Source organism: Erythrolamprus reginae, chromosome Z, assembly GCF_031021105.1.
Source record: "Erythrolamprus reginae isolate rEryReg1 chromosome Z, rEryReg1.hap1, whole genome shotgun sequence".
Taxonomy (NCBI): domain Eukaryota; kingdom Metazoa; phylum Chordata; class Lepidosauria; order Squamata; family Dipsadidae; genus Erythrolamprus; species Erythrolamprus reginae.
Window position 1 is genome coordinate 144309539 of NC_091963.1, and position 26193 is coordinate 144335731.

The following is a 26193-nucleotide window of genomic DNA, read 5'->3' on the forward strand; positions in this document are numbered from 1 at the left end:
AACGTCAGCTTGGTGTGGGCAGACTAATGCGCATGCGTGGTGCGTCAACTTTTGACCGATGACACATGCGCGGTGTAGTCAGATGATCCGAGCAGCTGTTTGTTGCCCGTGAATCGCTTTCTACGCATGCGTGATACAGTCATCCTTGCGCGTGCGCTTTTGATCCTATCCAGGGGTCAAAAAGAATGAATTTATTCTCAGTGGATTGGTGCTTAAAGAAACTTTAAAAAGCAAATCTTTCATTCCTTTGGTTTCACGCCTCCAAAAAAATGGGTGAAGGGGATAAATCCCTCCATGAGTTACAATGCAGGAATAGAAGTATAAAAAATAAAAATATATATTTACAATATGTTTTATGAAAGCATTATACTTATGTAGATTCTCAGTCATTCAGTTTTCCTGTGACCCGTCCATCTTTCTCTGATCCTCCCATCCTTCTATTCTCTTTGACCTTTCTCTCATCCATCCCTTTCATCCTTTTCTCTGAGCCTCCCTTCAATCTGTCTGATCCATCCACCCATAAATTAACCAAAATAAGCTTCTTGAATAAAAAGCGAATCGTCTTCCACGAAAAACAAAGTCCAGTTGCCTCTTGGGCACAAAAATATTAACTACCTTCAGCCTATGGGTAATAAAAGATACAATATATTATCAAGAGGTCTCTAACCTCCAACCATGGCAACTTTACAATTTATGGACTTCAATTCCCAGCAATTCCTCAGCCGGGGAGTTGGCACTAGGATTTTTGATCTGGAAAGGTCAGCAAGCCAGCCAGGTTTTGCAAAGTTTGCTGCCATCTGGCCGTCCAGGATCTATTAGTTTACATGAATGCAATGCATCTTGTTAATTTAGTTCTTACAGCCTTTCGAAACCCCTCTGTACTTTGCCAGAGCTCAGAAACCATGCCCGTAAGCGAGCAGCAGGGAAAAAAACCCTATCATCCGCTGGGGAAACCCTGCCTCTTGCAGACGCGTAAAGCCCTATCTGCCATGCAGATCACCACTTAGGCCAGTCTCCTCCCCGTCTGTCAATCAAGCCCCCCAGGCTCCTCCCCTCTTTGTGACGCCTCCCTCCTTGTCTCCCCCCACCCAACACTTCTCAGTTTTTCTCCGACTGATCACTCAGTCACCCATCTACCCACCCACCTACCCACCCACTCTCTCAGTCACTCGCCCATCCCAGGCAGGAGGGAGCCCCAGGGAGAGGGCCTGCCGCGCTCTCTTTTGGAGCTTCCCTCCCGCCGCCGCCCCCCTTCCCTCTAATCCAAAACCCAGCAGGAACGTTCCACAACCGTCCCCTTCTTTTTTTCTCTCCCGCCCAACCCATTCATAAAATGCAAGCCTTGCCCCGCCCCTGCCAGAAGCTGGGCACGCCCCCGTTCTGAACGACCCCGCCTTCCCGCCCAGCTGTTGCGATGCTTTCCTTCTTGAGGAGCCATGGAGGAAGACCTTGAGCCGTCGTAAGTCCGGGCCTGGCTGGCGGAGGAGGGGGTGACGTGGGGGGGGGGGGCTGCCCCGCCTTTCTGAGGTTTCCCGGGGAGGGGGTCTTCCCCAAAGTGGTAGTGGGGAGGAAGCACCAGCTTCTTTTGCAACATCAGAAGCAAGGCTGGTGTCAGGAGAAAGCAAGGATCAATTATTGTTGCTTTAAGCGCCTGGTTGTGTAATTGTGAATTCGCGTGGTAACAGCGGCGGCTGGGAGCACGGATTTATTCTATTTTTAAGCCTGCCTTTGTAAAAAAAATATATTTCTTTCCCCTCCACAAAGTTTCCATACATATATGCTTATATCCATACATGTATTTTATTTGTTTGTTTTGTCATTTACAAAACTTTGTATACAAGTGGTATACAAAGATATAATAATATTTATATGCATGATACTAGTAAAAAAGAAAAGAAACAGAAACATTGGGACAGGGGAAGGAAGGCATGCCCCTTAGAATATATCCGTAACAAACATAGTTATACATTTTTAATCCAGTTATAATCCAGTATCCTATTTTGCACCTGTTTTACGCTGTTATTTATCAGTCTGTTTTTCTTCAATTCTTTACACTCCCTTCCTTCCGTCTCCCTCTACTTTCTTACTCCTACTTTTCCCCTCCACTCCTTCTCTTCTCTTTTCTATTTCCTCTTTCTCCCTCTCAACCTTTCCCTGAGTGATTCCTATCCTAAAACCTGTCTTTGGATTCTTTTCTCACTCATTTTGGCTCAGCAAAGCACTTTTGGGGGGCGTTTTTTTAATATTTCCCTTCCTAGTAGCAACAGCTTGTTCTGGCTTCTCGATTGCTGTGTGTGGTTGTGTTTCCGTGTGCTTTGCCGGTGTTAAATCCTGAGTCATGGTTACAAAACTATCCCCAAACAGCTGACTGAAAGAAAAAAAAAACCAACACAAAAAACTCCAGCCCAGCAAGCATGTCAGAAGTGGAACAAAGGGGAAGGCTACAGCAATATGAGGGTGAATTCTAAACAGAATAAAGTTGACCCACCAATATTGTACGTTAATGTACTTCCATTCTACTTCAGGAAGTGTTTATCATATTTATGTTGGAGAATTTAAAGTGTGCTGCCCATGCTTGAAGTAGTTATATCTGCTGAAACCTTTATATCTTTTAATTAAGCCTAATTAATGTAAGATATTCAATATATTTAACAAGAGTGTTTTCTGAACAAATCAACAATGATGGCCCTGAAAGTGAGAATCTTGAAACCTCGGAATAAAATTTGAAAATTAAGAGGATGGAAAGGTCAGAATGGATTTATAACTCCGAAAAAGAAACAATATTTTAGAATAGAACAGGATAGAAAGAATAGAATTCTTTATTGATCAAGTGTGATTGGACACACAAGGAATTTGTCTTTGGTGCGTAAGCTCTCAGTGTACGTAAAGATATAAGTGATGATCATAATCGTGATGAAGGGGAGCAGAAAACAAACCATAACAAGCATTTTAAAGGGTCTTTGGCATGTGCGTGTGTGGGGTGCTATTAAAACATGTCAGTGATGATGGGGATAAAACGTGATAGAAAATGAAGGACCAAAAATTCAAATAGACAAAACACCTGTTGCATAACACAGACCTGGCTTTTAAAAAATGTTGATTGAACAAAAAGCCTTGTGTGGTTGATGTAGCAATACTTGGAGAGACAGGCAGAGTAGGAGAGAAAGAACTGGAGAAATAATAACACACTATAAAAACCTAATAGAAGTACCGGTAGTAAGATTTGTGGCAAAAGAAAGCAAGCTAAAAAGAATGAAGATAAAATATCTCCAGTGTCATTATTTTTTTACTGCCTGCACACTGGCCCACATTAAAAATGAAATAATTGTTAACACAGAACAGACAGATTATTCCTTTAGAGTACAAAATATATATTTTTAAAAAGAATAAAAAGATCTTCTAAAAATTAGTAGGGAAACTGAGGATGGGTGCTATAGAGATTCAACAGTAAGAGATAGATGCTGTGGCAGATGGAATATTTACATTACATCATGAAAGGAGATACAAGATACCAGAGGAGAAGCGTGAAAGATTAACCAAGAAGCTAATAAAACTTGAAATTCCAAAAAGGAAAAGAGATCATGGATAGACATATTTTTTTTTTTTTAAAGTGGTTATTTTATTAAGTGTTAGAAAAAAAGATAGGGAAACTTCCTGACGGTCAGAGCGATCAACCAGTGGAACGGCCTGCCAGCAGAGGTTGTGAACTCCCCAACTTTGGACATTTTCAAGAGGAGATTGGACTGCCATTTGGCTGGGGTGCTGTAGGATTTCCTACTTAAGCAGGGGGTTGGACTTGATGACCTGTAAGGGCCCTTTCAACTCTAATAATAAATAAATAAAAGAAGAGTAGAAAGCAGAAATTGGAAAAATAGTAGTATCCTGAAATGTAATAGAATATATTATAATTACTATACACACAAAAATGTTAGAAGTTGAAGAATTATGAATATGTATATTTAAATAGTACTATCATTATTATTATTATTATTATTATTATTATTATTATTATTATTATTATTATTAATTAGATTTGTATGCTGCCCCGCTCCGTAGTCTTGGGGCGGCTCACAACAGTGATTAAAACAATACATGGTAACAAATCTAATAATTAAAATCTAAAATAACAGTTTTACATTACCAAGTCTAAAAAGAAAAAAAACCCCAATAGATAAAATACATACACACAGTCATATCATTCACAAAATTACATAGGCAAGGGGGGGATGTCCCAGTTCACCCAAGCCTGACAACAGAGGTGGGGGGTTTACGAAAGGCAAGGAGGGTGGGGGCAGTCCTAATCTCTGGGGGGAGTTGATTCCAGAGGGTCAGAGCCGCCACAGAGAAGACTCTTCCCCTGGGTCCCGCCAGACAACATTATTTAGTCGACAGGACCCGGAGAAGACCAACTCTGGGACCTAACCGGCCGCTGGGATTCGTGCAGCAGAAGGCGGTCTCACAGATATCCTTAGATATTATTAGAATTGTATGTAAAGTATATTGACACAGACAAATACACTCTTCACTAAGCACTTTTGGATGTTAAAGAGAAAATATATAAATAAAATTATTAAAAAATGAAAATAAAATTCTGTTACTTTCTCTCAAGAGAAAGTGCATATATCTAACCAAACACGTGCATAACACCCACAATGAATGCTATATACATACTTAAATATAATTTATACATAAAAATATTTTTTAAATGAATATGTATCTATGTATGTGTAACTTTGGGCCACTTCTTCTCAGCCAGTCCCACCTCAGAAGGTTATTTTTGCTGTGGGGAAAATAAGGAGCTATGTCCACTGCCTTAAGCAATTTATAAAAATGGAGAGGGAAAAAAAAAATACTGTTTTAAAAATGCCAATAGAAATAAACTAGATTCAATCGTAAAACATCTGGAATACCAGTCCAATACTATGGGATTGCCATCATTGCCGGTGTTATGTCCTGGAGAACTGGGAAAGTTTTCACTCTTGTCCGACAGTGAAGTTAAGTAGGAAATTTTTGATTGGTTCCCTGCCTGGATTGGCTCCCCATTTACACACACACACAAACACACCCCTTTTTAATACTAAAGACACCTAAAGACACTTCACCACTGAAGAGACTCCACCTTTCTCTTTAGCATCGGAACTCATCAGTCAGCCAATTACAAAAGGCAGGTTTACATGGAACAGAGTTAGAAGGGGGCTTGGAGGTCTTCTAGTCTAACTCCCTGTTCAAGCAGGAGATATTATACCACTTCAGACAAATGGTTGTCCAGTCTCTTCTTAAAAGCCCCCAGTGTTGGAGAATCGACAGCTTCTGGAGGCAATCTGTTCAACTGGTTAATTGTTCTAACTATTAATACCTTTAATATTACCAAACAACATTAGCCTAAGCCAGGTCCTTCAGAAGGACTTGAGAGGCGGATAAGAATGACAAATCCAGTCTATTGTATAAGCCTGTCTGTCTGGCTGTATGGTGGAGACCCATAGTTCCCTCTAAGCTGAGCAGTGAGCAATCGCTCACTTAAAAATCATCATCAACTCAGAGTTTTCCAAACCTGCCCAGAAGCCGAGAGGGAAAGAGTGAGAGGGAAGGAGAGAGAGAGGAAGAGAAGAAGAGAGAGAAACAGATAGAAAAAAGAGAGGAAGGAAAAGAGAAAGAAAAAGAATGGGAGTAAGGAAGAGAGAAAGAAAATCAAAATCTAGTTTGAAACTAGCTCAATTATTTAAGTGGCATTTTGATTTTGATAGAGTTGCCATATTATGAGCTCACTGTTATAGACACACACTACAGTATTTTATTTTGAAATTCTCTATTTATTTATTTGTTTATTTATTTGTTTATTTATTTGTTTATTTATTTGTTTGTTTGTTTATTTATTTATTTAATATTTCTGTGCCGCCCAGTCCCAAAGGGACTGCCGCTCAGACACTATACTTTTCTGCTCACCCCCCCAAAAAAAAATTAGAGGGAACACTGATTATAAGAATTGTTTTTTTATTATGATGGGTGTCAAGCTTCCAAGCCCTTGTGAAAAATTGGGGAAGATCTCCCAGGAGTCTTTTAGACTTTATGAAGAGGGTCGAATACGTTTTCTGCAAAGAACTTTCCAAATCTGTCGTATTTGAGTTTTTTCCAGCTGGGTAATGCTGGGTGTTAAGATCTGAGGATTAAGCTCGCCTTTGTTTGTAAAAGCAGGCCGGTAAGAGGGCAGATTGAAATGCAGCCGGCTTTCTCCTCTTCCAGCTCCTAGGAGATGCCAAGAAGAGGCCGGCGCCTGGGGATTGGCACGGACAAAATAAAACTTCACGGAAAGCTAGGCCCAAAAAGTTCAAAGGCAAAGAAAGGAGGGCAGGTAGTTTGGTTCTGGGTCCCTTGGTTTCAATACATCAACTTAAGCACTGCCCTACAAATTATTTTCTGTTGCTAGGACGTCCGTGATTCTTACTTACTTTACTTACTTTATTTAGATTTGTATGCCGCCCCTCTTCGCAGACTCGGGGCGGCTCACAACAAAGTGGAAACAACAGTTTATAACAAATCTAAATTTCTACTAAAAACATTTAAAAAAACCCATTTTCTAAACTCACATACATACACACATACCATTCATAAATTGTATATGCCCGGGGGAGATGTCTCAGTTCCCCCATGCCTGACGACACAGGTGGGTCTTAAGAAGTTTACGAAAGGCAAGGAGAGTAGGGGCAGTTCTAATCTCCGGGGGGAGTTGGTTCCAGAGGGCCGGGGCCGCCACAGAGAAGGCTCTTCCCCTGGGGCCCGCCAACCAACATTGTTTAGTTGACGGGACCCGGAGAAGGCCCACTCTGTGGGACCTAATCGGTTGCTGGGATTCGTGCGGCAGCAGACGGTCTCGGAGATATTCTGGTCCAGTGCCATGAAGGGCTTTAAAGGTCATAACCAACACTTTGAATTGTGACCGGAAGTTGATCGGCAACCAATGCAGACTGCGGAGTGTTGGTGAAACATGGGCATACCTAGGTAGGCCCATGACTGCTCTCACAGCTGCTTTCTGCTTTCTTCTTCCCAAAGAGACAGAAACTTTTCTCCCTTGGTAAATAAAAATAAAACTCAAGAATAATCTTTTAAGAGTCTGCTGGTTCCTCCGCCCAAGCCTTAGGTGAAAGCAGATGGCATTTCTGAAGCCCAGGCCAGTTTCATTTCCTAAGGGGAAAGAAAGGCAGGAAGTCAAATCCAAACCGAGAAACCCTTTCAAGGCTACTTTTACGGCTGGGGAGTTGCCACACAGCAGTGATGGCAAACCTATGGCACGGGTGCCAGAGGTGGCATGCAGAACCATATCTCAGGGCACATGAGGTGTTGCCCTATGTCAACTCCAGCACACATGTGTATGCTGGCCAGATTTTTTTTATTTTTTTTATTTATTTATTGGATTTGTCTACTTACAAACTTTTCTACTTAAGAACCTGGTCGTAAGTAGAGGTACCACTGTATGTGCAAAGTTTCATTGAAATTGAAAGTGGTCAAGTGAGGACACCTGGTCTACTTGACAAAGATAACAGTGGGATACAGATAAATAATTAGGAATTGCAGGAATTGGGTATATTTTTAGTACCATGATGGCAAACCTATGGCACACATGCTAGAGGTGGTGGGTAGAGCCCACTCTGCTGACATGCACGTTGTCATCCCAGATATTTCTTCTGTAAACTTCTGTTTCTCTGCAAACAAAGAAACAGAAGTTCACGAAAGAAAATATCTTACCTCTTGCCGTGCTGCAGGTGTTGGGATGTCTTCGGTTTTGCTGTGCTGTGCGCACACTCGCGCATGTCCGCATGTGCACATGCCCTCATGCATGCGCATTTGCGTGAATCTTAACTTCCTTATTTCCTTTTATCCATCCATCCACTCTCCCATCCACCCATCCATTCATCCAAACCTCCATTTTTTATCTGATCCTTTCCCTTCATTCTCTCTTCATTCTCCGACCCTTCCTTCCTTCCTTTTCCCCTCCCTACCCTCGCCCATTCATATATCCATTCTTCTATTCCATTTATCCTTCTCTCTGATCCTTCCTTTGTTCTCTCTGATCTATCCATCATTTCTTTTCTTTCTCCCACTCTTTTCCTTTCTTCCTTTCCCCATATCTCCCTCCCTCCAACCATCCATCTTTCTCTCTGATCCTCTCTCTTCGTTCTCTTTTCATTCTCCAATACTTTCTTCCTTTCCCCCTCCCTCCCTTCCATCCATCTACTCACCCATCCAACCATCCATCCTTCCATTCTTCCATCCTTCCTTCTCTTTGATATTCCCTCCTTTCATTCTCTCTTATCCATCCTTTTCTTCCTTCCTTCCTTCCTTCTTTCCTTCCCTCCCGCCTCCCTCCCTCTCCCTCCCTCCTTTCTTCTTTCCTTCCTTCCCTCTCTCCCTCCCTCTCTTCCTCCTCCCTCCCTCCTTTCTTCTTTCCTTCCTTCCTCTCTCCCTCCTTTCTTCTTTCCTTCCTTCCTTCTTTCCTTCCTTCCTTCCCTCCCGCCTCCCTCCCTCTCCCTCCCTCCTTTCTTCTTTCCTTCCTTCCCTCTCTCCCTCCCTCTCTTCCTCCTCCCTCCCTCTCTTCCTCCTTTCTTCTTTCCTTCCTTCCTCCCTCCCTCCTTCCTTCCTTCCTTCCTCCCTCCCTCCTTTCTTCTTTCTTTCCTTCCTTCCTTCCTCCCTCCCTCCTTTCTTCTTTCCTTCCTTCCCTCCCTCTCTTCTCCCTGCCTCCCTGCCTGTGTTGAGCTCAGCATTAAAAGTTTCAAAAGGGTGCATGTGCAAACTGAGCTTTTTAATTCATTCATATGCCTGCCATGCTGAAAGCCTGCAGGGGCAGCTTGTGCTTTATTGTGTGAAACCACAAGCCCTGTAACATAAGTCATTCATTGTTTCCCTCTTTCCCAATGCCAATCGGATAGAGAGAACAGGCGAGAGATAAAGAAGGAAGACTCTGTTGCACACATCTTGCCACATTTGTGTCTGGGCACGGAAGAACCCCTTTCTGGCTGATCGACTGACCTCTGCAGAGGTTTGCATCTGTGTGCAGATGTGTGTGCATGCCCACCCACCAGTACAGTTTTGCTGGACACAACTGGGGAAGGAAGGAGGCCCTGTTCACCAGCTCTGCTCTGAGCAATGGTGCCACTTTGGAACTCATATAATGGATTGTAGGGTGGGGTGTTTTTGTGTGTTTACTTTTTACAACTGTGTAATATTCAATTCAATTCAATTTATTAGATTTGTATGCCACCCCTCTCCGAAGACTCGGGGCAGCTCACAACAATAATAAAAACAATATTCTAGCGAAAACAAATCTAATATTAAAAAGCACATAATATTAAAACCCTATCATATTTAAAAAAGCAAACAACATATACATACCCAAACATAAATATAAAAAAAAGCCTGGGGGAAAGGTGTAGATGGGTCTTGAGTAATTTACGAAAGACAAGGAGTGTGGGGGCAGTTCTAATCTCCGGGGGGGGGGAATTGATTCCAGAGGGCCGGGGCTGCCACAGAGAAGGCTCTTCATCTGGGTCCCACCAGATGATATTGTTTGGTCGATGGGACCCGGAGAAGGCCAACTCTGTGGGGACCTTATCGGTCGCTGGGATTCGTGTGGTAGCAGGTGGTTCCGGAGGTACTCTGGTCCTTGCATCAGGGTGGGAACTGAGCAATGCTAGCCAGATATCCTTCCTGATTGTTGTTGTTGTTGTTGTTGTTGTTGTTATTATTATTATTATTATTATTAGCCAGGAATGTCAGTCATAAGTCATGTAAAAGTATATAAATATAGCTTATAAGAAATAAAAATAATGCATTGTCTTTCAGTTGTTCTATCTATCTATCTATCTATCTATCTATCTATCTATCTATCTATCTATCTATCTCTATCCTATTTATCTATCATCAATCTCTATCTATCTATCTATCTATCTATCTATCTATCTATCTATCTCTATCCTATTTATCTATTATTTTATCTTCTATCTATACTATCTTTTCAATCCTTTCTATCTTATTATCTATCTATCTATATCTATCTATCTATCTATCTATCTATCTATCTATCTATCTATCTATCTATGTATCTATCTATCTATCTATCTATATCCTATTCATCTATCATCAATCTATATCTATCTATCTATCCATCCATCCATCCATCCATCCATCCATCCATCCACCCACACCCCCACACACATACAAACACACACACAGTTTTCCCCAAAATAAGACATCCCCTGATAATAAGCCCAATTGGGCTTTTGAGTGCATGACAATAATGACAAGCACTTATTCCAGGGTTCAAAAAATATGAGACCGGGTCTTATTTTCGGGCAAACACACACACACACACACACACACACACACACACACACACACATATATATATATATATATATATATATATATATATATAATGCATGCATGCATGTACACGCGCACAACACACACACACACACATTAAAAAAGATAAAATAAGTACAGGAAGAGAAAGCAAGCAATAACATACACACTCTCAATAGATAGATTAATGCTTGATGGGAGTTATGTAGCCCAAAGAAAGTGAAAAGCATAAAATAAACTGACTAAAATTAACCTTGAGATTAACATTAGTAAGTAATTAATTAATTAAGTAAGTAAGTAAGTAAGTAAGTAAGTAATTAATTAATTAAGTAAGTAAGTAAGTAAGTAAGTAAGTAAGTAAGTAAGTAAGTAAGTAAGTAAGTAAATAAATAAATAAATAAATAAAATAAAATTGATGTAAATCACCAAAATGTATCTTTTGTATGTTTGTGCATGTATGTGTAATCATTTAATAATAAAGTTGGAATTGCATGTCTTTGAAGGACATGTAGTTAGAAAGATTCATTTAGCTTCTTCATTTAATTGTAAAAAATGTCATTCTTTTCTTCCCGGTCTGGGGGGAAAACTTGAACTTTTGGGTATCGCAATGTTGTTGTGAAGTTGTTGAAAAAAGCTCTCTTTTGCTGTTTGGATCAATGATCATTTGGCTGTCTCAGGTCTTTTCCCTCTCTTTCCTAGATACTTCTAATAATCCCTCTCCTCATGGTCTCCTTTTCTTCCTACAGGTCCCAAGGCTGGCTAGGTGGTTGGTTGCCAGCCTGGCGGCCCACATCTATGTCTCACCTCAAGAATGTGGAAACTCGGATCCTCCAGTGTAAGAACGATTTATCTGCTCATTTTGGGTGCCTGGGCCCTGTCCCCTTGTTAAGAATCACCAGAAGTCCCTTATAAGAGCCATGGTGATGCAGTGGCTAGAATGCAGTACTGCAATACTGCAAACAGAAAGAGGACACAGAATACAGTGGCGCCTCTACTTAAGAATGCCTCTACTTAAGAACTTTTCTAGATAAGAACCGGGTGTTCAAGATTTTTTTGCCTCTTCTTAAGAACCGTTTTCTACTTAAGAACCTGAGCCCAGAAAAATTTCCCAGGAAATTTGAGAGCGGCACGAAAGCCCGGCCAGTTTCCTGCCATTCCTCCTGAGTTTCTCTCTCTCTCTCTCTCTTTTTTAAAAATATATTTTATTGGTTTTTCAAAGTAACAAACACAACAGACAAAACATATAACACTTAGTGGAGCTACAGTCGCTCCGCTCAAGATAGAAGTCTTCATATGAAAATAAAAAGTTTATCTATAAAATACATATTGTTATATGGAATAAAAATATCAATTTTAATATATAAATCTAAATCTGTATCAAAATTTATAAAAATATATGTGAACGAAAAAAAAGTTTTCTAAAAAGAAAGAGAGAAAAAAAAGAAAGAGATTTATATTTGTCCTAATAATTACCGTCTTATACAATTCTAATACTAAATTCAAATATGCAAAATAATATAGCAACACGCTTATCTCTTATTCCTTATTTCCCACCAAGTATATACTTTCTGCCAGATATCATAAAATTCTGATTCTTCTTGGTTATTTAACCGTCTTGTCATCATATCTAATTCGGCACAGTCTAAAATCTTCTTGAGAATATCTCTTTCTTTTGGGATCTCAATATCTTTCCATTAAAAAAACCAAAAAAAATGAGTTTCTCTCTCTGGCAGCCTCACGCTGTGAGTATGAGAGGTGTGTGCTCCTCCTCGCTGCCTCAGTGTCCCTCTTTTTTTTTTAAGCCTTAGAGTTTTGGATATTTTTGATTCCCCTCCCCTCACTTTCTTCCTCCAGCAGCGACTGTCGTTCTCTTCTTCCTCCTCCTTCTTCCCTAATGGGTTTGCACGCATTATTTGCTTTTACATTGATTCCTATGGGAAAAATTGCTTCTACTTACAAATTTTTCTACTTAAGAACCTGGTCACGGAATGAATTAAGTTCTTAAGTATTATGAAACTTGCAACTTATTTTACCATTTGTTAGAAAATAAAGGGTTGGAGAGTAAGAATGGCATTTAAGCAAATTATTATGAGCCAGGGTGGCGCAGCAGGTAGAGTGCTGTACTGCAGGCCACAGAAGCTGACTGTAGATCTGAAGGTCAGCGGTTCAAATCTCATCACCGGCTCAAGGTTGACTCAGCCTTCCATCCTTCCGAGGTGGGTAAAATGAGGACCTGGATTGTGGGGGCAATAGCCTAGCTCTGTTAAAAAGTGCTATTGCTAACATGTTGTAAGCCACACTGAGTCTAAGGAGAAGGGCGGCATAAAAATAAAAAAAATTAAATTAAATTAAATTAAACTAAACTAAACTAAACTACACTACACTACACTACACTACACTACACTACACTACACTACATTACATTACATTACATTACATTAAATTAAATTACACAGACAATGTGATCATTGGCAGGTTACACTTCCCTTCCGGTGTCACTTCACTCGCGCACTGGCCTATGTCACATTGCGAAAAGGACCCCAATGCACAGAAGATTCTTTGGCAGGCGCTTTCGAGAAGTGGCGACTGGTGGACTGGTTTGAGGGCATGGACAGCTGGCCATCGTTTCCAGTTTGGCAAGCAGGGCCAAATTTTTGCCACTGGTTTGCGAAAACAGGACCGAACCTGTAACAATCCACCCACTGAACACGATATCTATTAAGCACTAAGAAACGCAAATAGTAGAAAATCAATAAAATTTAATAAAGAAAAAAAGGACTGTGTATTCAGACATTGCTATCATCTCACCCCTGAATCTTGTTCTCTACCGCAGTGTTTCCCAACCTTGGCAACTTGAAGATATTTGGACTTCAACTCCCAGAATTCCCCAGCCAGCATTCGCTGGCTGGGGAATTCTGGGAGTTGAAGTCCAAATATTTTCAAGTTGCCAAGGTTGGGAAACACTGCTCTACCGGATTAAATCCCCTTCCTCTAGCTTTCCCAGCAGCTGGAACCACTGGATTTTGAGATGGTTTGGCCCTACGTGCTTAATCTCTTACTTCTCCTTCTTTTCCCCCAGGCCTCCAGAACCGATTTGTGGCCCGCTACGTGCCTCTCCCGAACCAGGCCAAGATCTGGACCATCTCGCTGTCTCCACAATGGGGCAAGGGACGAACCCCTTTGGTGATGGTGCATGGCTTTGGGGGCGGCATCGGGCTCTGGATTCTCAACCTGGACCCGCTAAGTCACCGCCGTCCCCTCCACGCCTTTGACCTCCTGGGCTTTGGACGTAGCTCTCGTCCCCCATTCCCCCATGACGCCCAAGGGGCTGAGGAAGCCTTTGTGAGCTCCATCGAGGCTTGGCGCAAGGAGATGGGAATCCAAAACATGATCTTGTTGGGTCACAGCTTGGGCGGGTTCCTGGCAGCCTCATACAGCTTACAGTACCCAGAGAGGTAAGATCGACTTGGTTCCCAGGTAATCACTTTCTTACTCCTTGGGCTTGCTCATCTAGTGAGCTATCTGGGACTCCAAGCAGGGGCCCTCTTAACAGCAGTATGGAGCCTGGGCAAAGCAGTGTACTGGGGCCCATTACGACAGCTACTCCCGGGAATAAAAATGTAAATGGTCAATAAAATGAAACAGACATTAATTTTATTTGCACTTCCAACAAAATCTTATTATCTCAGGGTCCGCCTTCTGCTGCACGAATCCCAGCGACCAGTTAGGTCCCACAGGGTGGATCTTCTCCGGGTCCCGTCAACTAAACAATGTCGCTTGGCGGGACCCAGGGGAAGAGCCTTCTCTGTGGTGGCCCCAGCCCTCTGGAACCAACTCCCCCCAGAGATTAGAATTGCCCCCACCCTCCTTGCCTTTCGTAAGCTACTTAAAACCCACCTCTGCCGTCAGGCATGGGGGAATTAAGATTCTCTTTCCCCCTAGGCCTTTACAATTCTATGCATGGTATGTATGTATGTATGTTTGGTTTTTATATTAATGGGTTTTTAATCATTTTTAGTATTGGATTACTATTGTACACTATTTTATTGTTGCTGTTAGCCGCCCCGAATCTCAGGAGAGGGGCAGCATACAAATCCAATAAGATAGATAGATAGATAGATAGATAGATAGATAGATAGATAGATAGATAGATAGATAGATAGATAGATAGATAAAATCAGTGTTGTTATGAGACCCCTATATTTGTGAGACCCAGGGGCAAGTGTCCATCAGAGCCCTACATTAAGACAGCTCTGATTCCAAGAGCTGCTTCTAAGTCATGATAAACACAGAATGACCTGTGTGTCAGTGGTGGGTTTCACTTATCTTTGCTTCAGGATTATGTTACATAATGATTACGATTTGTTAAATCAAAAATGATATATTGGTAGAGTGAAAAGAATGAAAGGAATGATAAAATGCTTAAACACAGAGAGTAGAAAATCTATTGTAATTTTTTTTAATAATAACCCTTCCTCCTATATGTATTGATAATGTTATAATCAGACTAAGGGATGATGCGGATGGGTTTTTCTTCTTCTTTTTTCTTCCTGTGATATAAAGAGAAGTAAATTTGGAGTTTTGTTTTTATTAAGGGCAACTATGATAAAATGATGGCTTAAAAAGCAGGAATAAGTTAAGTAAGAGTACAAGAAATGGATTGAAGCACAACAGCATAGTTTTAGTAGATAAAAGCAAAAAGCCAAGAGAAATTTGGATAGCTAATAGCATTTTGAATTCAAATGAAAGTGAAAAATAATTTCTGAAATCCGGATGATAAAATCTGAAAAGGAGGTAGCACAAGATGAATCATGTGTACCAGAATAAAATGGATAAATAATTAGGACATTTTGATTTAAGAATTTGGCTATTGATATTATATTGTATTGTATTTTAATTTGAGGTATGTGTATTTAAATCTCTAAGGTGTGGAAAAATAATAAAAGATTGGGAGTGCGTGCGACGCTTCTGCATATTCCAAAGGTGCTTTTTCAAGAGGCTTTGATCTGAAGAAGCTACTTGGATGAAAAGCGAAATGTCTTCAAAGAAAACCCTAAAAGTCCTCTTGAATAAACACCTTGGGGACAACTATGACTTGAATGGCTGAGAATCTCCATAGATATTTAGCTGTACATTTATTATTTTATTTATTTATTTATTTATTTATTTTGTCCAATACACAATGAGAGTTTTAGAGGGTATATATCTATATCTATATACACATAGTAAAATGCATGATGAAGGTTATAGAGGAGATACTCATAGTAAAATATATCTAAGAAATAATAGAAAAGAAGATATAGTAATAGAACATATCAATGAAAGAACAGAAGAAGAGGTATAGGAATAGAAGAAAGGTTTAGGAGATATAGGAGAGCAATAGGACAGGGGACGGAAGGCACTCTAGTGCACTTGTACTCGCCCCTTACTTAGCTCTTAGGAATCTGGATAGGTCAACCGTAGATAATCTAAGGGTAAAGTGTTGGGGGTTTGTGGATGACACTATGGAGTCCGGTAATGAGTTCCACGCTTCGACAACTCGGTTACTGAAGTCATATTTTTTACAGTCAAGTTTGGAGCGGTTGATATTAAGTTTAAATACATGGTAGACTTAGATGACAAAATTAGATTTTGAAGAGATAGCATTAGATTAGCAGTACATACCTAGAATAAAGAGTTATATGTATAGATATGACATAAAAACAATGAATTTAGAAGGGACACCGATTAATTAAAAGATATATGGGAATATGTTAAATATTCTGTTAAATATAAGATGAATATTATATTATATCTAAATATTAGATTCACTCAGGGAAAGGTTAAGAGGGAGAAAGAGGATATAGAAAGGGAAGGGAGAAGAGAAGGAGGGAAGGGAACTAGGAAGGGAAGAGAAGAAGAAAAAAGATAGCAGGAGGAGATGGAGATAGAGGGAGGAGAGTGTAAAGAAATGTGGAAACTGATAAATGGCAGTATAAAATAGGTGTAAAATAGGATATTGATTCATGATAGATTAGATAAAAATGTATAATTATGTATGTTTTGATATGTCTTATGGAACATGCATAGATGTACTGTATTTTTTGGAGTTTAAGATACAACTAAATGTTAGAGGTGGAAAACAAAAGTATTCTGAACCAAATGATGTAGGGATATATTTAATAAAGTACCTGTGTAGCAGAATAATTTTTACAAACGTGTCTACTTTTTACAAACTTGACAGCTTTAGGACTAGTGCATTTCAACTTCCAGAATTCCTCCTCCAGTCATTTATTTATTTATTTTATTGGATTTGTATGCCGCCCCTCTCCGAGGACTTGGGGCGGCTCACAGCATATATAAAAAAAGAACAGTAATATAATCCAATTAGTACTACAATATTAAAAACAATTAGAAAGAGAAGATTAACCTAAAAAATTAACTTATTAACCAAACATTCACCAATCATATTTAAGGCATTCAGTGGTCAGGGGAAGATCTAAGAGTCCCAAGCCTGGCGGCAAAGATGAGTTTTTAAGCTCTTTCGGAAGGCAAGGAGGGAGGGGGTAATGCGAATCTCTGGGGGGAGTTGATTCCAGAGGGCCGGGGCTCCCACAGAGAAGGCTCTTCCCCTAGGTCCCGCCAACCGACATTGTTTGGTCGACGGGACCCTAAGGAGGCCAACTCTGTGGGACCTCACCGGTCGCTGGGATTTGTGTGGCAGAAAGCGGTCTCGGAGATATGTTCATGTTAAATTAGAAGGCAGAAACAGCCCCGTTTTTGTGAAAAATGAGGCATTTTTTTGGGGGGGGGGAAAATGGGGTGAAGAAAGGGTCTGGATAGCCTGCAGAGAACGCCTGGGTGCTGGGGGATGGAAAATTCCCCCCCATTTTTGTGGAAAAACGGGCTAATTTTGGCTGTTCCCCCCCCCCCAAAAAAACAGGGCCATTTTTGCCAGCACCCAGGAGCACTCTGCAGACTTCCCAGACCCTCAGTTCAAAAATGGGGTGCAGGGCGGTGCAGGGCTTTGGGACATCCCAAATGGCTGTATTGGCTGTAAAAGACATACCAACATTTCCATCCCCTTTTAGGGTTGAAAAAGGTGCATCTTTTACTCCGAAAATGCGGTACATATGAGAACTATGGAGGAAAAATAAAAATAATAATTAAAAAAAGATATTTAGCTGTACATTTTGTGTGGTTCACTTATCAGAACCAAATAAAAGATGATGCTTAAGCAATTCAAAAAACCCTCATCCAAACTTCCTTCGTTTATCAACTATATTGCTGTGAGCCGCCCTGAGTCTACAAAGAGGGGTGGCATACAAATCAAATCAAATCAAATCAATAAATAAAATAAACTTTAATGTAGAACATCAGCTGACACTTTAACATAATTCAATCTGAAAACCACACACATTTTTTTTAAAAAAGTTGGTCCACTAAGTGCCAAGATTTCTTAAAAATAAAAATTAAAAAGTGAATATTTGTTCATTCAAATATTTTCTCCCATTCCTTGGCTGCCATCATTCCTGGAATGACTTGTGGGTTGCTATAGACTAGACAAGAAAGTTTCTGTCCGCTAATTTAAATTTCTAAAAGGAACAAAACCAAAGAGAAAAAATGTGGAGAGGGAAGAAGAAAGCAGCAAGTTTAATTTAGGAGGGTTTTTTTTTTATGATCAGCTTTGATTTTATATCAGTGTGGTTCTCTCTATTGGTTAAAGAAAGGTTTGTGTTTTATTTCCCAGGGTGAAACACCTAATCCTGGTGGATCCTTGGGGCTTCCCCACACGACCATCTGATCCAGCTGAAGTCCGCAATGCTCCAACTTGGGTTAAGGCTGTAGCTACCGTGTTGGGACGGTCTAACCCTCTGGCCGTCCTGAGAGTTGCAGGACCTTGGGGTGAGTGCAGTTGGCCGGATGATTTTTGAATCAAACTTGGCAAGAGCTCGGAGTGGTCTTTCTCAACTTTAACTTCCCCAGGTATTCCCATGTTACACCAACACTCCGCAGTCTGCATTGGTTGCCGATCAATTTCCGGTCACAATTCAAAGTGTTGGTTATGACCTTTAAAGCCCTTCATGGCATTGGACCAGAATATCTCCGAGACCGCCTTCTGCCGCACGAATCCCAGCGACCGATTAGGTCCCACAGAGTGGGCCTTCTCCGGGTCCCGTCAACTAAACAATGCCGGTTGGCGGGCCCCAGGGGAAGAGCCTTCTCTGTGGTGGCCCCGACTCTCTGGAACCAGCTCCCCCCAGAGATTAGAACTGCCCCTACCCTCCTTGCCTTTCGTAAACTCCTTAAAACCCACCTTTGTCATCAGGCATGGGGGAACTGAGACATCTCCCCCGGACCTATTCAATTCAATTTATGTATGGTATGCTTGTATGTATGTTTGCTTAAATAATGGTTTTTTAAAATATTTTAAATTGTAAATTATTAGATTTGTCATGAACTGTTTTATTGTGTTGTGAGCCGCCCCGAGTCTACGGAAAGGGGCGGCATACAAATCTAATTAATAATAATAATAATAATAATAATAATAATAATAATAATAATAATAATAACTACTTTAAGATAGAGTAGAACAGAGAAGAATAGAACAGAATCTTGGAGGTCTCTTAGTCCAGCCCCCTGCTCAAGCAGGAGAACCTATAAAGGTGATAGGCCTCACTGAAGCTTCTAGATTTCCGATAGGCCTGTTGGGCTGTTTTTACTCTCCTCCAGGTTCAGGGAAGTCTCGTGAAGCCTGGGGATGGCAAAAAAACTGCCCAACTTCCAGTTGGCTCGTTGGGCCATTTTTCGCCATCCCCAGGCTTCAGGAGGCTTTCTTGGAGCGTGAGGAGAGGGAAAATGGCCGAAAAGAAGGCCCGAAATCAGCTGCCCAGCACACACATGTGCAGTAGAGCTGACATAGCATAACTCCTCATGTGTTCTCGGACATGGCTCTGTGTGCCACCTGTGGCCTGCGTGCCATAGGTTTGCCATCACTGACCTATACTATTTCAGATTAGTGACTGTCTAGTGTCTTCTTAAAAACCTCCAGTAATGGAGCACCTATGATTTCTGAAGGCAAACTATTCCACTGGTTAATTATCCTTAATTCCAGGTTGCTTCTGTTTTTGATTAGTTTCCAACCATTGTTGGAAACCATTCATCATTTTAGTTGCCCTTCTTTGAACTTTTTCCAAAGTTATTCAAAATTATCCAAAGAATAACTAGACCCCCTTCCCCCTTCTGCAAAAAAGGTGCAAAAAAGGGCAACAAGTATGATGAAGGAAATGGAGCACCTGCCTTATGAAACCAGGTTGCAACCCCTTGGTCTCTTCAGCCTTGAAAGATGGCGTTTAAGGGATGACTTGATCGAAGTGTATAACATCATGCATGGGATAGAAAAGGTGGATAGAGAAAAATTATTTTCTCTATCACACAATACTAGGACGAGGGGGCACTCCCTAAAGCTCATAGGTAAGAAAGTGAGGACAATATTTCTTCACCCAGAAGGTCTTTGGTTTATGGAATTCACTTCCAGAAGAGATCATGACAGCTGTCAGCCTTGATAGCTTCAAGGCAGAATTAGACAGATTCATGGATGCCATCAGTGGTTATTGAAACGGATGTCCATGCGCCGCCTCTATGTTGGTTGAGGCAAGCAGGATTCCCTTGGGTCCCATTTGTTGGGGGTCAAGGGAAAGGGAGGGTTTTTCCCTCTCTTTCTGCTCAAGATCCCCATGGACAATTGGTGGGCCACTGTGTGACACAGAATGCTGGACTCGATGGGCGTTGGCCTGATTCAGCATGGCTCTTCTTATGTTCTTCTTTGTGACAAATGTGTTTAGAGAATCCATTTTTTTCTTTAGGACCTGGGCTGGTCCAGCGGTTCCGTCCAGATTTTAAGCAGAAGTTTGCCTATTTTTTTGATGACGATACCATCTCTGAATACATCTACCACTGCAATGCGCAGACGCCGAGGTGAGTAAGCCCTGGTCCATCCATATGGCCACCTGTTTAGCTATGCCCCCCAGTAAGAAGCGTCTTATCTGAGTGGTGGCCAGAGAATTGGACAGATCCCAGTCTGGTAGCTCAGGAGTGGCAGTGAAGACAAGTGGTATTGGTGATGGTAAAACATTAGTACAACTACCATGTTTTTGGAGTATTAGACACACCCCAAAAGAGGGTGAAAACTTGGGTTCATCTTATACATGGAATGTATTTCTTGTGCTAATCAGTTGCTGAATCTGGATGCAAGGAAGTAAGTCACTAATTATAAATCTGTAGAATGTTCAAATTATTAGACTTACCGTATATACTCGAGTATAAGCCGACCCGAGTATAAGCCGAGGCACCAGTTTTTGCCACAAAAACTGGGAAAACTTATTGACCCAAGTATAAGCCGAGGTTAGAAAATGCAGTGGCTACTGGTAACTTATAAAAATGGAAACCAATAAAATTACATTAATTGAGACATCAGTAGATTAAATGTTTTAGAATATTTATTTTAAAGAAAACCAGTAAATTAGCTCTGTAAATTTAAAAGAGGGTAAACAAAAGCAATCTGGTAATAACAACAAATTAAAAAGTTAAAAAAAGTAGCTCAATCAACAACCAAGCTAAAACCTATTTCTAACCCTAACCCAGGGCTCTTTAAACTTGACAGTTTTAAGACTAGTGGACTTCAACTCCCAGAATTCTTGCACCAGCCATGCTACCTGAGGAGTGGGAGTTGAAGTCCACAAGCCTTAATCTTTCCAGGTTTGAAGACTTGCATTTCTAACCCTAACCCAGGAGTCTTTAAACTTGACAGTTTTAAGACTAGTGGACTTCAACTCCCAGAATTCCTGCACTAGCCATGCTACTTCAGGAGTAGGAGTTGAAGTCCACAAGCCTTAATCTTTCCAGGTTTGAAGACTTGCAGTTCTAACCCTAACCCAGGAGTCTTTAAACTTGACAGTTTTAAGACTAGTGGACTTCAACTCCCAGAATTCCTGCACCAGCCATGCTACTTCAGGAGTGGGAGTTGAAGTCCACAAGCCTTAATCTATCCAGGTTTGAAGACTCTTGCATTTTTAACCCTAACCCATGGGTCTTTAAACTTGAGTTTTTAGAAGCCTGGAGAGAGTTCATGCCGTCCGTTCCCCCCTTTAGCTTGCTGGCTGGCTCGTTGTCTGGATCTCCCACCCCTGATCCTCCCCCGTCTCCCTTTATTGCCCCATGTGTTGTGCAGGGAAGCAGATATGCTAAAGAGATCCACTTGGGACGGCAACAGGGAAATGAGGAGGAGGAGAGCCAGAATAGCCCACAGCTGTGGGGGAGGAGGAGGAAAGGAAAGAGCTGTCCTCCTCCTCCTTCCCCTGCTGGCGTACCAAGTGGATCTCTGTAGCAAATCTGCTTCTCTCTCCAGCTGGAGGCTTCTAAAGCCTGGAGAGAGTTCATGCCGTCCCAGGCCCCCCCAATTTAGCTTGCTGGCGGGGCGCCCTCTTGTGGTGATTCGGCGCCCTCTTGTGGTGACCCGGGTATAAGCCGAGGTCGGGTTTTTCAGCCCATTTTGGGGGCTGAAAAACTCAGCTTATACTCGAGTATACAGTGATCCCTCGATTAGCACGGTCTCGATTAGTGCGAAACGCTGCAATGCGGTTTTTCAAAAAATATTAATTAAAAAATACTCCACGGTTTTTTTGCTATACCACGGTTTTTCCCACCCGATGACGTCATACGTCATCACCAAGAGTCACTTCTCTGTCTCTTTCTCTTTCTTTCCTGTCACTATGCTTCAATCATTTTCTCATTTCTCTTTTTTCTCCCCTTTTTTCTATCATTTCTCTCTCTCTTTCTTCCTCTCTCACACTCTCTTCCTCCCTTCTCTCTCCCCCCCTCCACTTGCCCACGAGAAGAAAAAAAGCAACCTCTGCCGGGCAGCTCCCCTTGTGCCCCCGCTTTGTGCCTGCCTCTTTTGGGGATTTCTTTTTCTTTTCTTTTTTGCGCTGGCAGCGGGAACTGTTGGGGAGGGCTCTGCCAGGAAGGCCTCTCAGCTGCAGAGCCGAATGGGGGCGGAGGCAACAGCGGAGCCCGGCGCTGGGGCCATGCGAGGCTGTTCATCCAGGGGGGCGTGGACTGGCAAGTCGCCCTCCTTTCTCTCTCTTTCTCAAGATCGCTTGCCGCTTGCCTATTGCAGCGAAGGAGGCAAAGCAAGGCTCCAAGCTGCAAAGCGGCAAGCGATCTTGGAGTTTCCCCTTTGCCTGGGCGGCAGGAAGACCAAGGGAAGGTTCCTTCAGCCGCCCAACAGCTGATCCGCTCCGCAGCACGGCAGCAGCGAGGAGCCGAAGATGGGGTTTCCCCTTTGCCTTTACCCCATCTTCGGCTCCTCGCTGCTTCCGCGCTGCGGAGCAGATCAGCTGTTGGGCGGCTGAAGGAACCTTCCCTTGGTCTTCCCCGCCGCCCACACGCAAACTCCACCATCTGCGCATGTGCGGCCATGAAAAAAATGGCGCACATGCGCAGATGGTGGTTTTTACTTCCGCATCCAGTATAACGCGGAAATCGGTTAGCGCGGGAGGTCTTGGAACGTAACCCCCGCGCTAACCGAGAGATCACTGTATACAGTATTTATTAAAGGCTGCTTTATTATTGTTCTAGGCAGCTTAACAAAATGAAGAAGCTTTTTAAAATAAATGCTTGATCTGAAGTGGCCCAGTGCTATTACATCTTCTTTGAAATAATAGAGAATAATGTATACTTTCAGAAAGCCACATCAATTTTAACAGTTCTGTATAACTATAGTCTGAAATGTAAGTGCCCTGTTTAGTATTAGGATAAAGCAGCTGAGTTCAGTCCTGACTTAGTCATGTTTGGAGTACATTTATTTAAATAATTAGGAGGAATTAGTGTGATTACATTTAAGAAAACTTTCTGGCATTAATATACTGCCATAATGTACATTTCTCCAATTCTTTGCTTGAAGGTCTTCTAGTCCAACCACCCTGTCCAAGTGATGAGTCTTTATATCATTACGGACCAATGGTTGTCCAGTCCTTTTTTGAAAGCTTCCAATAATGGAGCACCCACAACTTCAAAAAGCAAAATCATGGAATTATGTCCACTCTGATCCCAAAGGTGTTTTGTCGAGTGGCAACTGGACTTTTGGGTTTTTTCTTCAAAGAGTTGAAGAGGCTTCTTGAATGAGAAGTGAAACGTCTTTAAAGAAAAAATCCGAAAGTCCAGTTGTGTCTTGGAGAAAAAGAACCCTTTGGGAATAACCATAACCTGGATGACTGAGAAGCTCCATAGACACATGTTCTCTCTTCTTGTGCCGAATTAGTGGGGAGGCAGCATTCAAGGCCATGACTGAATCCCTAGGATGGGCCCGCCGTCCCATGTTGCAACGTATCCACATGATCCGGCGTGACTTGCCCATCACCCTCATCTATGGAGCCAACTCCTGGATCGATACCAGCACTGGGGAGAAGGTTAGGTACCTACGGCCAGGATGCTACGTTAAAGACATGGTAAGACCTTGACCCAAAGAATGGTGCTTCTACAAGCATGGACATCAGACATAAAATTCATTCTCTCCCTCCCCACTTCCTCCTCCCTCTCTCACTGTCTCCTCTCGGTCCCTCTTTATTTTCTCCCTCTCTCCCTCCCTTTTCTTCTCACTTCTCTCTCCCTTCCCCTCTCCCTCTCTTTCCCTTTCCTCCCTCTCTCTCCCTCGTTCCCTCACTTCCTCTACCTGCTTCCCCCTCTCTTTCCTTCTCTTTCCCTGCCTCCCTCTCCTCCTCCCTTTCACCCGCTCTTTCCTTTCCTCTCCCTCCCTCTCTCTCCTTTTCTCTGCCTCTCTCTGACTCGCCCACTTTCACCTTCTCGCTCCCTCACTTACGGTTCCGCTCCTTCTTTCCTTTTCTCTCTCCCTCTCTCTCCTTCTCTCTCCTTTCCTCCCTCACGCTCTCTCCCACTTTCTCTCCTCTCTCCTTCCCTGTCTCTCTCTCTTTTACCACCTCTCTCTCTCCCCTCCTTGCTCCTCTCTCTTCCTCCCTGTTCCACCCTCCCTCCATCTCACTCTCCTTTTCTCTTGCTCTGTCTCTATTTCCTCCCTCTCTCCCTCCTTCTCCTTCACTCTCTCTCTCCCTTCCCCTCTCCCTCTCTTTCCCTTTCCTCCCTGTTTCTCCCTCATTCCCTCCCTCACTTCCTCTACCTCCTTCCCCCTCTCCTTCTTTCTCTCTCCCTGCCTCCCTCTCCTCCTCCTTTTCACCTTCCCCCACCCTCTCGCTTTCTCCCCCTCTCCTTCCCTCTCTCTCCCTCCCTTCTTCTCTCTCCTTTCCTCTCTGCCTCTCTCTGTCTCTCTCTCTTTTACCTTCTCCTCACTCCTTCTCATTCCATCCCTTTCTCACTGCCTTTCTATCCTTCTCTCTCCTTCCCTCCCTCGCTCTCTTTTACCACATCTCTCTTCCTTGCTCTCCCCCTCCTTTCCCCCTCCTCCTCTCTTCCACCCTCTCCTCCCTCTCTCCCCTTGCTTCTTCACTCCCTTTCTCTTCCTCCCTTACCCTCCCTCCCTCCCTCTCCCTTCTTCCTCCTCTCTCTCTCCCTCCCTCCCTTTCTCTCTCTCTCTCCCCCTCTCCCTTCCTTTCTCCCTCTCTTAACTGCAGTTTTATATTTCTAGCTATCTGCAAGGAATATAAATAATTCCACTCCCCCACTAACCAGTCAGAGCTGACAAAGCTTCTGGGATGAGAAGCGAAACGTCATCAAAAGAAAAACCAGAAATTCCAGTTGCCTCCTGGAACAAATCTCTCCGCCCCCCCCCCACACACCTTTGGGACATTTTCAACTCTGGTGTTTTATCGAAATGTGACAGGAATGGGCCATAATGATAACTCCGTCTATCCCCAGCTGACCATGACAGCTGTTCCTCTTTTGTCCTGCTCTTCTAGGCCATCCCTAGAGCCTCCCACCACGTCTACGCTGACCAACCCCGGGCTTTCAACGCTGCGGTGGAACAAATTTGCGACTCTGTGGACTGACCCGCTTGAACCAGAGTGGAAAAAGTAGCTCTTATCATACCAACTTATCGCTCAGCTGCGGGGAGACGCAGAAGGCACATGCCGATTCCCACGCCGTCGGGGAGCTGAAACTGAAATCCCTGTGGATCTGACTCCCAATGGATCTCCGGGGATCTCTGATGTCTAGCCTGCACTCCCTCCCTTACCCCTCCCCATCCCCTCGAATCATCTTTCTACTTAAAGGTTGCAGATCGCCTGTTTTGGGTTAATCTAAGTCTAACCAGTCTATTTATTTATATTTTTTATTATTATTTTTTGCCCTGCTAATGTTTTGATCTTGGTTTGGTTTGCACCACATCCTCACATTAAACGCTGGTTCCTCATGTCGTTGATTCCTACTACAGTCCCCACTCCCAATTTTATTCCTCCTCCTCCTCATTTCCCTTCATCATATCCATGGTCACTCCCTCCCTTTTGTGTATTTGAAAGGCAAAGCCATTGTTGGTTTCTTCTGGGAAGCTATTGTGTTTTCCCCAAAATTAGACCCTGTCTTATATTTTCTTGAAATAAGTGCTTGGCCTTATTGCCATGCACTCAAAAGCCCATTTGACCTTATTATCAGGGGATGTCTTATTTTGGGGCAAACATGGTATCTCTCTCTCTCTCTGTATGTATGTATCAAATGTTTTTAGCTGAAATTTTAAAATTAAGGGAGACTAGGATGGTACCATTTCGGCCTTGTTCTGGCCTCATCAGCTAGCCACACCCTTCCTTACTGGGATTCGATCTGGCAGCTTCTGCCTTGTAAGGCAGAGAATTAACAGTTGAGCCATCAGGCCTGATCCCTCCAGCTCTGTACCAG

General features: G+C 42.5%; 1 protein-coding gene across 2 annotated transcripts; it reads left to right on the plus strand.

The window, feature by feature from the left end:
- The first annotated feature begins 1101 nt into the window (after nt 1-1101).
- On the plus strand, nt 1102-25714 carry ABHD4 (abhydrolase domain containing 4, N-acyl phospholipase B). Of its 2 annotated transcripts, XM_070726571.1 has the most exons (8): nt 1404-1459; nt 8922-9031; nt 11100-11188; nt 13433-13808; nt 18083-18237; nt 20199-20310; nt 23654-23840; nt 25263-25714. In XM_070726571.1, the coding sequence occupies exons 3-8, from the start codon at nt 11149-11151 to the stop codon at nt 25350-25352; spliced, it is 960 nt and encodes a 319-aa protein (XP_070582672.1). In that variant the 5' UTR covers nt 1404-1459; nt 8922-9031; nt 11100-11148; the 3' UTR covers nt 25353-25714. The 2 variants fall into 2 exon arrangements, with proteins under 2 accessions (XP_070582671.1, XP_070582672.1); XM_070726570.1 differs by lacking the exon at nt 8922-9031 and having other exon boundaries at nt 1102-1459.
- The last annotated feature ends 479 nt before the right edge of the window (nt 25715-26193 follow it).